The 14950-nt window shown below is 29.8% G+C and overlaps 1 protein-coding gene across 1 annotated transcript; it reads left to right on the top strand.

The window, feature by feature from the left end:
* The first annotated feature begins 743 nt into the window (after positions 1 to 743).
* LOC130453003 (40S ribosomal protein S12, mitochondrial) lies at positions 744 to 7497 on the top strand. Its single transcript, XM_056792573.1, has 3 exons — positions 744 to 1031; positions 4521 to 4750; positions 4837 to 7497. Exons 1-3 carry the CDS (start codon positions 890 to 892, stop codon positions 4948 to 4950), a joined length of 486 nt encoding a protein of 161 aa, XP_056648551.1. The 5' UTR covers positions 744 to 889; the 3' UTR covers positions 4951 to 7497.
* The last annotated feature ends 7453 nt before the right edge of the window (positions 7498 to 14950 follow it).

Genomic DNA, 14950 nt, shown 5'->3' with positions numbered 1-14950 from the left:
GGAAGAGCTCTATTTGCTAGAAGCACAGTAAACAGAGTTTTTGAAAAATTTCATGAAACAGGAAACGTGAAGGATGCTTCAAAATCTGGAAGACTAGAAATAAGTGACGATGCAAAGTTATATAATTACCTATCATAAGAAGACAATCTTCAGGCAATTACAATAGAAATTACCTCAAAACAAAATGTAAATCACTCGTTTGTGGTAAAGTTTTTTTAGATAGAAAAACTGCACCTATACAAAGTTCAACTTGTTCATGAACTCTCAGGAGATGATCTGGACAGACGTTTGGAATTTTGTGAAATCTTCATAATACTTTGTGATGAAACTTCAAATTTTCTTAATAGTAATATAGTATTTTCAAACAAGGCAACTCTCTGTTTAAGGGGTATAGTAAATCGACGCAATGCTGTTGAGTTAATTTCGAGATTCTTATTAAAATTAAGTTTATTTTGATTCGTTATTTCAGATTTTTAACATTGTATTAACACTGTATAGGCTACTTCCAATAAAAATAATGCATTACTCCAACTAAAACTGTCTTATAAAAATTGGAAGAAACACTTCTCACGTTTGCCAGATATAATTATAACCGAACTTTTTTTGTATCTCGGTGTACTATTGAAACACGAATTTCATAATGTACAGTCTCGTATTACCATGTCTATGATATGGATTTTGGTCATTACTAAAATGGATGCAATCGATTGTATACAGACAATCGAAATATCGTTCATTCACTTGTCACTTCAGTAGGTAAATATATCCATAAATCCAACTTAACCTAACTTTATGACTTTTTCTTTAGGTGGTTATTTTTATTAAATCCACGGATATATCTCTTATTTGAATTACGAAATATAGTGAGTGTATTTAAATATTATAAATAATGAACTTTTTACGACAACTTATTCCAAAAGTACAAATTCGACCAACGTTAACTTCATTTGTATCAAATGTTCCCACAAAATATAATCTACCAGACTTCTCAACTCTACTTTCTACTCAATTATCACGGCTTAATATACAAGGTAAGCAATCATTAATTTTTCCTTTTTTTCTAATAAAGTCCTTCTATAATATAATTATGTAGCGTTTATTTATTTATTGGACTCATTTATTGGGGAGCGAGCTGTATATAGTTGATCATGATTAAGTTTATCCCACGTCTTATTTATTATGAAATTATGAAGTAATTGGATTGAAATTTACAATTTTTTAAAATTGAATGACATTCAAGTAGAAATTAGTGGTATTATTTACATAAATAGTATCCTTTGTCCTTTCCAATTTGGTTTTGATTATGGTATTCAATAGATATTTGATGATAATCTTTTTGAGTAGTATGATGTTGATTGACTTGTATTTTCTCTCTTCACTGGGAATAAAAGTTGATATGGTCGCCAATATTCTTTTTGTTGCTGTAATTACCATCTGAAATAGCCACTCCTGATAAACTTATACACAACATTGGAAGGAATTTTCTAATGGATATATATATATATATATATATATATATATATATATATATATATATATACATCCATTTTTAATAAAAAAATATCTAAACACTGAGAAATCCTCGCACACAAACAATAATGTTGAAAGTTCTCAGTCAAATTTATTTTGTTTCAAAAACTATACTTCGAGTTGTAAATTATTTCGAAAAACATAGTATGTCAACTAATCTATACACAAAACTATTCACTATTGACTAAACTATGCCTTAAAACTCATTACTAAATACTTATCTAATTCTTAACAATATATTAATTTATTTAAATACACTGTTTACTTTTTACTATTCCGATTTGTTTGACTATGGCATTTAATTATATACTGATTCTGGCTGCTAAACTTGGACCTATTTATATACAACGGATTTGCAGCCTTTCTATGTCTTCCAATTGGTAAATTAGTGGACTTACATTTTTGATAAGCAAACTGTTTTGTGTCAAATGGCTTTCTTGGGAGAGTCGTGCTTCTAGTCTATTGTTTTTACAAAAAAGGAAGTGAAACTCATCAGGTGGTAGGACTTTGGTTGATCTTCAGACCTTCTATCTGTTTTTGGTATAAAATCAGCTTTGCTTTTAAAAGCTTTTGAAGATGTTTTCTTCAGATAATTTATAGGGCTGAAATTCTAAATTGCTCTCTTGATTGTGTTCATTGAAAGGATTTATCATGCCACAATATTACTTGTTCTATTAGGAAAGCTTGTCCTTTCGTGTGTAAAGGATTCAAAATTCTGTAATGTTCAATATTCTCACAAAGTCTGCTATATCAGAAATTAGGTACTACTATCATATTATATTCAATACTCTATATGATATAAAACAAAAGCAAAATACCATATTCATATTTCTATTCTATAGAGTTTTGTTCTAGTATCCAAATTAATGTTTATTATATTAAACAATAATATAGTGTAAAATATTAAAAATTGATACCATCTCTAACCTTGTTATAATTAAAATTTTCAATTTAATTGTAAATAAAGCAAGTAGAAACTTCTTAATTCAATAGGTTTAAAGTTTAATGTAAATTATTTCGTACTACGGACCTGATATTTGTCCAGTAGCACTATAATAATAGACAGTGACAGTAGTGTAGTTAGATTGTAATCTCTCAGTTCTGTACTTATTGGATTTTTATTCCTTTAAAGAACGGTTGCAATTGTTTGAATATGCCAACTCATCACATTCATTCATTCATCTGAAGACTGTACTGTTCAAATTGTTATTTCACTCATTTTTCATGTCAGTTTTAATACTTCCTAATCTCTTGAAATGCATTGATTTGAGCTTCTTCTAGAATTCTTCTGTTTGTACTTATATATAGTTTCAATAACTAATTTTAGTTGTTATACCATAAAGAATGGTCATGTTATCGCATAAATTTTCTAATCGAAATAATAAACATGAGGTACAGGGTACATTCTTCGAAATACGACCTTCCTATAAGCTAATATTCAATAAAATAAATATCGTAATATAATAAAATAGGGGAGTGAACCTGAAAAAGCTATTGAATATCCGTTCAAAAAATTATCATCTCAATTATTTTCCTATAAGGTAGACAACCCAAACAACAAGCTTTAGTAGTGGCTGTCTTTATACTTGCATTTATTAGAGATTCATTTCACATTCGAACTTCGAACGAGTGGTACCATATTTTTACCGGTATTTAGCTGATAGCTGTTAAGTTTATTGAGTTACATAAAAGAAAAAGTTGTATTACCATGTCATGGTTGTTTAAATATTCTAATATTATGAATATGTAATAAAACAATACATAGAAACATATTTCCTTCATTTCGAATTGTGATACAACTGAAATTCCGACCTCAAATGAAACTTCTTTATTACATCTTTTTCTATATTCGTGGTGATAATGTAGAATGGTCTGACAATCTCTCAACTGCGACAGTTTCCACTGCATTGAACAATTTTCAAATTTATTTCTACAACTGAAATAAAGTGGTCCGTGGAAAAATTTATCTCGCATGTGTGGTTACCATTTATATCACATCCCTTAAAAAAGGATTGAAAACTAAGAAAGTAGTGACACACCATAAAAAGTAAAAAAAAATATTTCATTCTCTACTTCAATCAGAATCCACGAGTCAATCACTTCATTTTCATTCTTTCAATAAAAATTTCTTGAGTTCCTTTGGTTATATTTCCTTAAAATGGGTACAAAATATCTATACAGTATTTTGTAATCATATTTAATTAGTTCTGCATTTCTAATTCTCGTCCAACTTTAATTTTCTATACTATACATGAAGTGTTTATATCTTTAGAAGGATTGGTTTGGTATATCTTTCTTATTTCATATTGTCGTTTGTTGATTTGATAAAGTGTGAAATAAAAAAAATCTCAATTCTTGGTAATCGATCAAAACATCATCATTAAAAGTTCTAAAAACCATCGATTATTTGCCATTTTTGAAAAAACTATCTTTAATATAAGGTATTTATTTATTTCAGCCTACAATAGAAGGTTGACGTGATTCATTTGAAAATCTGTCTACATACTTTGTAGGCCATCATAAGCATCAGGTACCTTGGAGATCTTTTCTGTCGTGATATGCCGGCAATATTTTTTGAGTTATAAATTTTTTCATTTTTTAACCATTCGAGATGCATTTTTCAAAATTGCCTCTGCACAAACGCTCTATTCATTTCATATTTATAACTTTTATTCACAAAGTTTCCTTGGGTTCTTCCGAATCGAATGCACTTTGTTGCATCTTGATCTGATCAGAAATTCCTAAGAATTGTACTTTATTTCCTCTACAAAGAAAGTATACCTATAGACTAAATGAAGTGTTCTGTTGCATTCATATATAAATTTATGAATCTTATATATTTTCATAGATAAAAATTAGTAAAAGTAAATTGAAAAGTATAAGTTACAGGAAATTGAGGTGAATTCACTTCATTCTTATCTCTATCAGGGAATTTGTAGGCGAACTTTTCATCATGAAAAAAACGTTGAAGTAAAAATTTCATGTTTTAGAACGATGGGCCTCCTCTCTTAATCAAATGCATAGAAAAGGACCTCATATAAAGAAAAGGAAATCTCGTAATCCATTGGACGGCAATCCTTTCATGAAAGGTGTTGTTCTAAAAACCTTGATCAGAAAACCGAAAAAACCAAATTCTGCGAACAGAAAATGCGTTCTGGTTAGATTATCCAATGGAAAAGAAATGATTGCTTATGTACCCGGAATTGGGCATAATTTACAGGTAAACAACAATTTTTGTTAATAATGAGTAGATAATTATACTATGAAGATTTGTGTGAAATTTTAACTTGTTTTTATTCATTTTAGGAACACAACATCGTTTTATGCAGAGTGGGTCGAGTACAAGATTGTCCAGGAGTTAAAATCAAGTGTGTCAGAGGAAAATTCGATTTATCCCATGTAGTTGTTAATAGACAATAGGTCCCATTATTATTAAATGTTTAGATATTGTTTTACCTCGATTATAAGAGTATCATTTAGTTATCTTTCTTAGTAAACTTGTCATCTATTACTTAGTATAAAATGTATGAAACCTTTGATGATATTCATAATGTCTGTGTTTAGTTTAAACAGTGTATTCATTTTGGTATAAAAAGCCTGCACAGTGCGTTATTCATTCTCCTCGTCATTTGAATCTCTCATTTTCTGTCTTATTTCAACTTTCAACACTTTTTTTCCTACTGGGTAATGAATGCGATTGTTGTGGGACTGTGGCAATAAAATTCCAAAGTATACTCTTCAATATATAAGCTCCTAGCTTCTGAATAACTATTCAACCATCATCGGGAAGTTCATTAACTGAGAATTTTGGTATATATTTCGTATCATTCGAAATCTCCACTGTCCAACAATTGTATAGAGTAATCCACTGCCAAACTCTGACCTCGGTTGTTCAAATGAGGAAACAACTATTTCCTTTGCTAAAGTTTCTTCATTCCTGGCCAGTACATTTCCTCTTTATTCCTCCATAGTGTTCTCAATATCAATCTTATATCTTGGCCTTTCATAGCTTTATTACTTGTTTACTATATTGTTCTTTCAGCTAGCCACATTGATATTCTTTTACAATATGTTTAGGATAAATAACACTAGCGTGGACCTACAATTATACACCTAGTGCTATAAGAACAACGTTGGCATGTCGGTCAAGGACGAACGATCTTGATGTCAGATGTGTTTTAACGGTTTTTTCAGTTTTTATAAACATAACTTTACTTTTATAGTATAATTTGTAGTTGCAAATGGTGATTAAAGCAGTAGACAGAATTATAAATTAAATCACTATAAAAATAACTTCTCCCAGCGAAAGGCTAATGGAATTTGTTTGTGTTCATGAGCGTTTATATGACAAACAGTCGACTGGATACAAGAATGTTATAAAGAAAAGTAACCCACTTTTCAAAAGTCGTTACAAAAACTTATAATATGATTTTATTTTTATTAAGAGTGAGTTTGATTTGTTATTTTAAATATATCTAATCGTGATATTTACAAAATAATTATATTAACGACTACTTGAAATATTTCGTTGATATTGATAATAATTTCAAATAAATGACGTTTGGCAGTGTACTGATGTGACGTCAGCCTGTCGGCCATATGGGCTAAAAAACGTCTTGTATATAGTATTTGGTCGTGATCCATATAATTATAGTTGATACTTAGTAGATAGAGTCTACATAAGAAACACGAATAAAAATCTATGAGAACTGTATAAACACTCATGTATAACCCATATAATAAGAGGACACAGAGAGAGATGGTTGGGACAGAAGAAGATGTCTGACCATGAAATAAAAGATACAATTAACAAAATCTTTTAGTGAATGGAAACAATTACATTTTTTGTATTGTATTCGTATTCTTTTCATTATGAGTTTTAAATCCAACTTTTCAACAGTAATAATTCCTCAAATAGGATTTACGTCAGCTTATGAATATGGTCTTTTCTACAGAAAAATACTTTTGTTTGGACTTTAAGTTAAAAATTTACATTGGTTAAAAAGTTTGATACCTCTTAAAAATGTTATAAAGGATACGTTAAGATTTTTATGCTGAATGATATTTGAAAGTTACTACAAGAGTAGCTTTACGTTAAAAACCGAAATTTTCACTAATATAAATGATTTTTTTTTGTGGATTCCAATCTTCGATGTTTTTAATTAGAATAGCAAGAAATGGGAAGTCAAAAATTTTTATTTGATCTTCTAGAAAAAATTAAGGCAAAAAAATTATACCCTAGAAAGTAATAATAAAAAACTATTAGAAGAGGAAACAGCCAAGTAATACAAGGATACGATGACAATTAAATCAGAAATATAATAACACTCTAGGAAAACATTTAAAAATTATGAAAAAAACCTAAAATAGGACCATAATGACAGCATACAATATAAGTAGTTCAACAATCATCAACAGTAAATAAACAAACTACTAGAAATTTTAATAAATAAATTTATATGTCTCCGCACTACTTTATTATTATACAGCGCGCATTTAGAATAACAGTTTTTATCTAGCAGGTATAAGAATTACTAGAGAAAAAATAATAAAATGGATTAAAAGTTGAAAAACTTGACCAAGGACAGAATTCCAATAAAATTGCAAATATTGTTAAAATAGCCATATTTTATCTGATTTTTATGAAAATATATGAAACTATGTATGTGTTACTGTTTTTTTTTTGTTTATACGAAAAAATGTACACTCTTTTTTAAAATTGAATTGTAAGGAAGATACAAACCTTTTTATTACAATGTATTTAATCATTACCAAAAGTCAATTATAAATTTTATCATTGTTAGTCCCAGAAAAAATAATTTATCGACAATTTTTGTTTTAGCGGTTTAGATAAAATAAATATGGTTTAAAGCGTCGTTTTATAACTAAAGATGAAACTTGACTACTACCATCATGATCCGGAATCAAACTGAGGGGCTGAGGAAAGGTGTGAAGCCGTCTATAGCTCGAAAGCAAGAATCCAAAAATTGGATTAGTCAAGAAATTTTTGGATACAAAACTAATCTTGCTTAAGGGTTACCTATACAGTGCTAAAGTAATAATTAGTAATATTTTGATTCAACTGAATGTAAAACTTCGTTTAAAAAATCTGCTTTATACACCCTTTTAATAAAAGTATCGCGAGAATCATTGTATTGAAGTGTGAAATGTGACAACATTCCCTCAATTCGTCACACTTGGCTGCTCTGTGTGAATATTTTTTCTATCATAGGATAGGTAGGCAGCTGTGGAAAAGTATTTCGAGAATCTTCCAGATTTTAACTTCAGGGTTAGAATTCATAAAGTAGAATATCACTTAAACGAATCGATTGAAGCTCAGGGAGAATGTATTGATAATAAAATCTCGCTCTAACAATAAAGTCTTGATTTTCTTCTATCATATTAACAATAGTGTATTAGAAAAAAAATAGCCTGAACATATATTTTTCACTGAAAGTGATTTTAACAACTCTAGTGTTACTAAATGTTAAAGAAAAAAATGTTTCGCCATCTTTTCTATCCAGTTTTTTTATTATTGATTACTATTCATTTGAATTTTATCTTTTTGTCACACAAATCCTCAGACGAGTTGCGTCGGTCTTCGAAATGGAATTTTCTTAATTAGTATCTACTATTTAAAATTCATTTATCTTCTATCATCCTGGTAAAAAAGTATCGTGAATGCAGTAAGATAAAATGTCCTTTTAAAACTTCGCCGTTTTTACAATAACAATAAATTAAGAGATTCGCACAATTTATTTGATTTCAAGCTGTTATTTCTTTCCCACTCATCACAGAGCAAAAAGTTTTTGTCGGTCAAATTTAGGAACCACGAAATCGTAATCCCCCCCAATAAGTCGACGTTTTGTATTTAATTCTCATATAAAACAAAGTCTCTTATTTTTTAATTTCAAATACAGACCTGTCAAATTACAACTTTCATTGTGTGATCTTTTTCCACCAAAATCAAAGAAGCCGAAACAATTACGACCCAATTTACATTATGAAACAACCCCTAAAAAAGGTTCAATCATAAATAAAGAAGTATATGGTTTTAACGGTACCCATAGTGGAAACCAAAATAACTGTTCATGTTTATGGGGTAAACGGTAACGAAATGATAATAAACACGATGCAACAGATAAAATTTAGATACGGAACCAAATACGAATAGATAAAATTTCCAATAAATCAATCGATCATAAAAACATTGTAAAGTATATTTTGAGTTAAAATTAATATAAGGATGATGCCGCATTCGAAAATAACTGTTTCGAACGTTAATAAATACTTAATTGATTGAAACAAAAAACTCGATTATAGCGTTTATATAATTTTACCATTTTTATAGTACGATTTGACGTTACTATTAAAATATACTTCAAATTCGACGATAACCTCTTCACTAGCGCAAAATTTCTGTCCAGTAATACATTATTTTCAGATCTTAAAGCAGGAAAAAGTCACTTAGGGAAAGGTCTGGCGAATACGATGGATGCGGATGCAATTCGAAATCCAATTCATGATATTTAACAATCGTTTTCATTGATTTGTAACACGGTGGATTGCCTTGATAAAACAGCACTTATTATTGTTATATTACTTATATTATTATTGAAATTGGGACGTTCCAATAATAATACGTAATAGTTGCTGTACATGGTTTCCTCCTTATGATTGTCTACTAATATTATACCAGTCTCAAAATACTGCTGCCACCAACATCCTCAAAACCACCAGAAGCCCCAATAAGAAATCATGTGTATACACAATAAAGAACGATTCTTTGGTCACCGCTTTGATGTCTCTAGAGTATACATTTCTTAACCACAAACTTGTCGGTAAAATGTAGCGAGAATGATATTAACCCATTTGAATGATTTTCTATATTTTCAAGAAATATAAGCGCCTTGAGACCCACAGTGTTACTGAACAATAACTTTAACAAATTGTCTTCCCAACTTACCAGCACCCATTCAAATACCGTATTTTATCACGGTTGATAAATGAAGAAAATTTCGTCCATTTGTCATCTAATATACCGTACTACCTATCCAATACCCGTGCTTAAACTCATAATATGATGTCCCGTTCGGTCACATTTCAAAATTACGGGAACCAAATTTTGACAAAAATCACACAAACCCCTTTGGGTGGCAGATGTTTTGGATGTATATAGGTCAAAAGCATTAGACGTATTTGCAATAGGGATTAAAGAATGGTCAAATATGTATACAGTTATCAGTGCCATTGACATATCCATCATAACTCTTTGTAGTTCAGGTCCGTATTAAAAATATTAAGTTAATCTGAAATACAGATTAAAATTAGCTTTTTAAAAATATTTCAGTAATAAATTAAGCAAATAAAAATAAAGATTGAAATAATATTTCAGCTTTCTTAAATAGTGAAATGAAGTATTTAGCATTTAAATTGGATTAGATTAAAAGTATCAAATGCACTGTGACATCATAAAAACATTTACAGTTTTGCTGGAGCTCGGTATGCATGCCACAGCTTTTCATCGAGTTCCAGGGCATTAGCGAGATGACTTCGGAGAATTCAATCCACCGCTTTCGTCGTGGGAGTTACACATCGAATTATCAAATCAACACCCTTTGTTAGTGACATTCTACAGACTATAGTATCAAACAATTTCCAGATTCTGATCAGTAATAATAATTACAAGTATTGATTTGTGACGACTATAACAGAATAGAACATTTTCTGATATACTTTTTAGCATAACATTTTATTTGTATATTAATTGAACAATCCTCAATATTCCCAACCGTAAGTCAAAAGTTTTTGAAACCTGAAGACATTTTGCACTGACTAGTCATAAAATAGAGAAGTTCCAGTACCACTTGACACTGAACTTATTCCGGTACATATTGAATTGACACTATGTGATGAAATGGTCGAAAGGAAGAGTGGGTACATTTATTTTGGTTTTTTATATATACTTACGAAGCCTTTGATGTAGTTCTTCGAAAAAGATTCACATACAAACTTGACCACTCCGGTATTCACACACTTTACTACTCTGGACTAACAATTTTGTGTCTACGATGTATTGAAAAAACTGCAAAAAGCTCCCTAAGTTGTTATGGATAAATACCAATTAAACTTCCTCCAATTTTTTTCGGCGTCGTGGAGACCTAATAACCAGGTAGTATGGGCTCATCTGTCTTTGCTCTAAATAATGCTACTAACCTTTGAAAATAGGACGAAAATATTTATTTTTTTGACAGTTTATCTCTTATTTCTATTGCCCTTCAATCGTTTTTCCATTTAGTTCAATTATCAACTATCTGATATAAGTGTTTTAGTCGTTATTATATTTCTTTTCTATCATTTCGATTTAAAATAGATCAAATATCCTATGATATTGGATCTATTTTCAATAATTGTCTGTTTAATATTTATTTATATTTGTGAATAAATATCTATTTTATTATAACTCCTATCCTGTAGCACATATCTATCACCCTTTTTCAATAGAGACGTAAAGAACGGCTATTCTAAGCCATTTTGTGACTGAAAATCCTTCTATAATGCGGATATTTGCAGAGGCAGGCCACCGTGACAAGTGACAAGTAGGCAGGTAAAGAAAGACTAGGTAATATACAAACACCGATGAAAAAAGAATGTGTGGCAACCACATCAATATATATATATAAGATATTTTGCAATTTGAAGAGGATTTAATAATCGTATCAATCATTTTATAACGGGAGTGGTAAATCTAATACACAACTGATTTATTTCTAAATTTAGTTGTTTCATGATGATGGATAAGGTTTTAAGTTTTCATAAAAATCAATCTAATCCTTATTATTTCAGCGTTTGCGATCAAACTTTTACTTGGCCGAATTTTTCATCCAATTATCCTCGTTTTTACTTAAATTTCTCTTTTCGTGTGCAATTGATTATTTGATTCATATGAACTTAATTTGTCTATAGCAAACTTGAACGAAAAATTTGGACAGATAATTGTAGTAAATCATTTGGACAATAATGGGTATAGATTTCATGTTCACTATCTATGATAGGACATCAGACGAGGCCGTTGTCCTCGAATGATGAAATATTTTTTCCTGCAACTGAAAGATGAGCTCCACTTACAAAGCCTCATGTCGAGAGTCTTTTGAAAGTCTTGAGCGAGAAGCGAAGAAATACGAATTGCAGCGACATTGAGACGCGTTTCATCGTGGAGCGTACTTAATTCGTTGCCTTAAATTCGCGAGTTTTTGGTCTCTAAATGTCTTCCTGTTTTGTAGATTCATCTTAATCACTTAATCTAGTACCTTTAAACAAAAGTTTGCTAAGAGCTAAACGATTTGAAACTACTCTGAAAGAAGCCCAGAAAGGTGCTACTCTATGGCAATTAATATTTCAATTTGGTGAAAAATCACATATGGCTGTCAGAATAAAAGTGGAGAGTCTGTATTGATCTTACTAATTTTTCGGAAGCGAGTTAAAGAACTCGTTATTCCACGTGTTGATAGTTCTCCAATTTTACAGCTTTCAACTTTTTATCTTTGCTGTACTTCTGTTTCGTTTCGAATTTTGTGTAGTCTGTTCTTATCAGCTTTCTCTAAAAGTATTTAACAAGGACATTAACGTCTCTATCTCTCTCAAATTCTTCTAAAAAAAAACTTTGAATATATTTTCACGTAATCTTTTGTGACGACGTAACTATCTGTGTATATGTCTAAAGATTCTTCATACTAGTAAATATGAATGATCCCTCACGGGATAAACTTAAGCATGTGTGTGTGTGTTTAATTAGTCTCCCACAACGTGGTAAAAAAAGCGAATTTTAATGATTTTCTTTCAATAGGAATATTTTTCAAGAAAATTTCATTCCACCAAATTTTTTGTTGTAACCCATCTATGAAATAATGGTTACTTTGATTTTCCTCCTATTTTCTTAATTAACAATAACATAAAAGCAAGAATTTATTAATTAACCGTTTATTGAGTATTACCACAATAATTTAATAGATTCAGATTACTGCGTTATCTCTATAATTATAATGGAACTTTTAGATATGAAGCAGTTTAACAGCAGGTCTTCTCATTCGGTATAAGCATGAGAAATTTATTTGTTGTAATGAAAATTGGAAACAATTGTTATTGTTGTTTATTTAAATAACCATCGTGGTTAACTTGTAATGTTGCTTTTTTAGAATCATAACTTTTTCTAGAATAACTCAGGTAAAAATGATTGGTTGATTACCCATAACTATAAACCCTTCTACATCTATTACAATATTCTCTGAAAAATTTTTGCATAAAGTTGTTGTAAGAGTACAAAGCAACGGTACTCTGTGGGATATTTTGCATACATTAGGTCAGTAGGAAATATTTATAACTGTCTATTCATTTCTTTAACTAATTCTTTACAATTCTAAAGGTTTCACCAACTATTTGGGAAAACAAATACTGGAAATATTGTAAGGAATATTTATTATTTGTCATTTACATGAAATCTTCTGTCATTGTGATTAAAATAGCTTTCTAAATTCGACCTTTTCATTCAATTTTGATCTTTATCAAAAAGTTACTAAAATTTACAAACCTAACATAAATAAGTATTCAGTACATGGTTGTCAGAATACAATCTGCTCTGTATCTGTAATATAAGGGTTGTCTGAATAGTATCCCAACAAAAAAACAAGACATTTTCCAATATTATTTTTATTTTTCAATATCGTATATAGTCTCCTTTTTAGTCTATACACTCGTCTGACAAAAATTTCTTTAAACTTATTAAAGAGAAGTCGGATCTGGTAGGAGAAGGTGCGTTGTCCTGATGGAAACGCACGTTCTTGTTGTTTAAATGCGGTTTTTTTGATAGTTCTCCCTTCACCTTATCAATCATGATACGTAATACCGTTCATTAATTGTGTGACCTTTTTTTAGATATGTAATGAATACAAAAAACGATCGCCATCACTTTTCTGTCCAATGAAACCATCTGTAGCTTCTTCAAAACAGATTTTTCTTTTCTTGATTGTTTTTCCGATTCATTTGGTGACGACAATATAGCAGTTTTTGGCCGTTCCGGACGCTCGTCATCAGTTAAGCTGATACGGCCACCTTTGAATTTAGCTCCTCAACATTTCACGGATGTAAATAATTATGTAGAATCTCTGTACAAGATGTCTCACTACTCTTTCAATTGCGTAGGCGTATTGGTTTTCCAAAACAAAAATGTAATGACTGGTCGATACTCAAAATCTTCAAAACGACTTATACAATTGTCAAACGGATATTTAGGCTGTATTAGAAGACTCATTAATCTATTTCCATCACTTTTATAGTACACAAGACTGAATCCTAGGATGGTATAAATATTCTTATAGATAATACATGTGGATAATTGGTTAAGTTATTGAAATTATGGTAAACTTACAACTATATTAAGCAAACCATCCATGTTTTCATAAAAACAGCTGAATAAGGATGTACTTCTCTCTACTCTTCAAATGAAACTTAGTCTTATCAAGAGTTTTATTAAAGATGATTCGCGTATGTTTTGCTGAAATTTTTGGCGTAAATATTGATACAATCGGTCTTTATAAATTAGTAGAATAAAAAGTTATTTTAAATCTAGAGCATCATTATAAATTTATTAGTAGAATAATATGGTAAATAATAATAGTATTTTTAGTTAAATATTTTTTAAATATTCAACCTCCAGATTATCTTCATTGTGTGAATAAAAATATCCACTGGTCATTTCAGACTTATACAAACATGACAGAAAAAAATTCAAACGAATATAACAGTGAAATGACCATCTAAATCTGAGATCCCGATCAGGATGCACAACAAAAATCTTCAAAAATTCAGCTGCCACGCGTTCAAAGGGTTACTTACATCCTTTCTCCCACACTTTTCTTTATGATTTCAGGGTAAATACGATGTCAACACAACGATAGATTTCGGACTATTCTATCTATTCAAAGAATAGTGATGTCTCCTTTTATTCACCATGGGAAGCTTAAGGTTCATTTTTGTATTCCTAAAGACACTATGTTATTACTATATAGGTCAAATGAAATAAACTTGAAATGATCAATTTTATATTTTATTTCGAATTAAATAATTTCTCTCAATTATTAACAATAAAAGAAAGCGTTTATTTTGTTAATAAATAATACAAAGCTTTACTAAAAAGATTCTTCTCGATAATTTGACATTGATATGAAACAATAGTGACTGATTTTTGTAAATGATATAGTTTTAGGTTTATTTTTTTCAAAATTCAAATAAAAAATCAATAATCACATTACAAAAACATATATTTGAACATTTACAAAGAAAACATTGAGTCTAAACAATGCTACAGGTCTATTTAGAGTGACATCTTTTACATTTCGCGACTAAATTACGTCTGGGTGTAGTT

Source organism: Diorhabda sublineata, chromosome 2 (genome assembly GCF_026230105.1).
Source record: "Diorhabda sublineata isolate icDioSubl1.1 chromosome 2, icDioSubl1.1, whole genome shotgun sequence".
NCBI classification, from domain to species: domain Eukaryota; kingdom Metazoa; phylum Arthropoda; class Insecta; order Coleoptera; family Chrysomelidae; genus Diorhabda; species Diorhabda sublineata.
The sequence above is the reverse complement of the archived record's forward strand: the minus strand, read 5'-3'. Positions and strand labels throughout refer to the sequence as shown.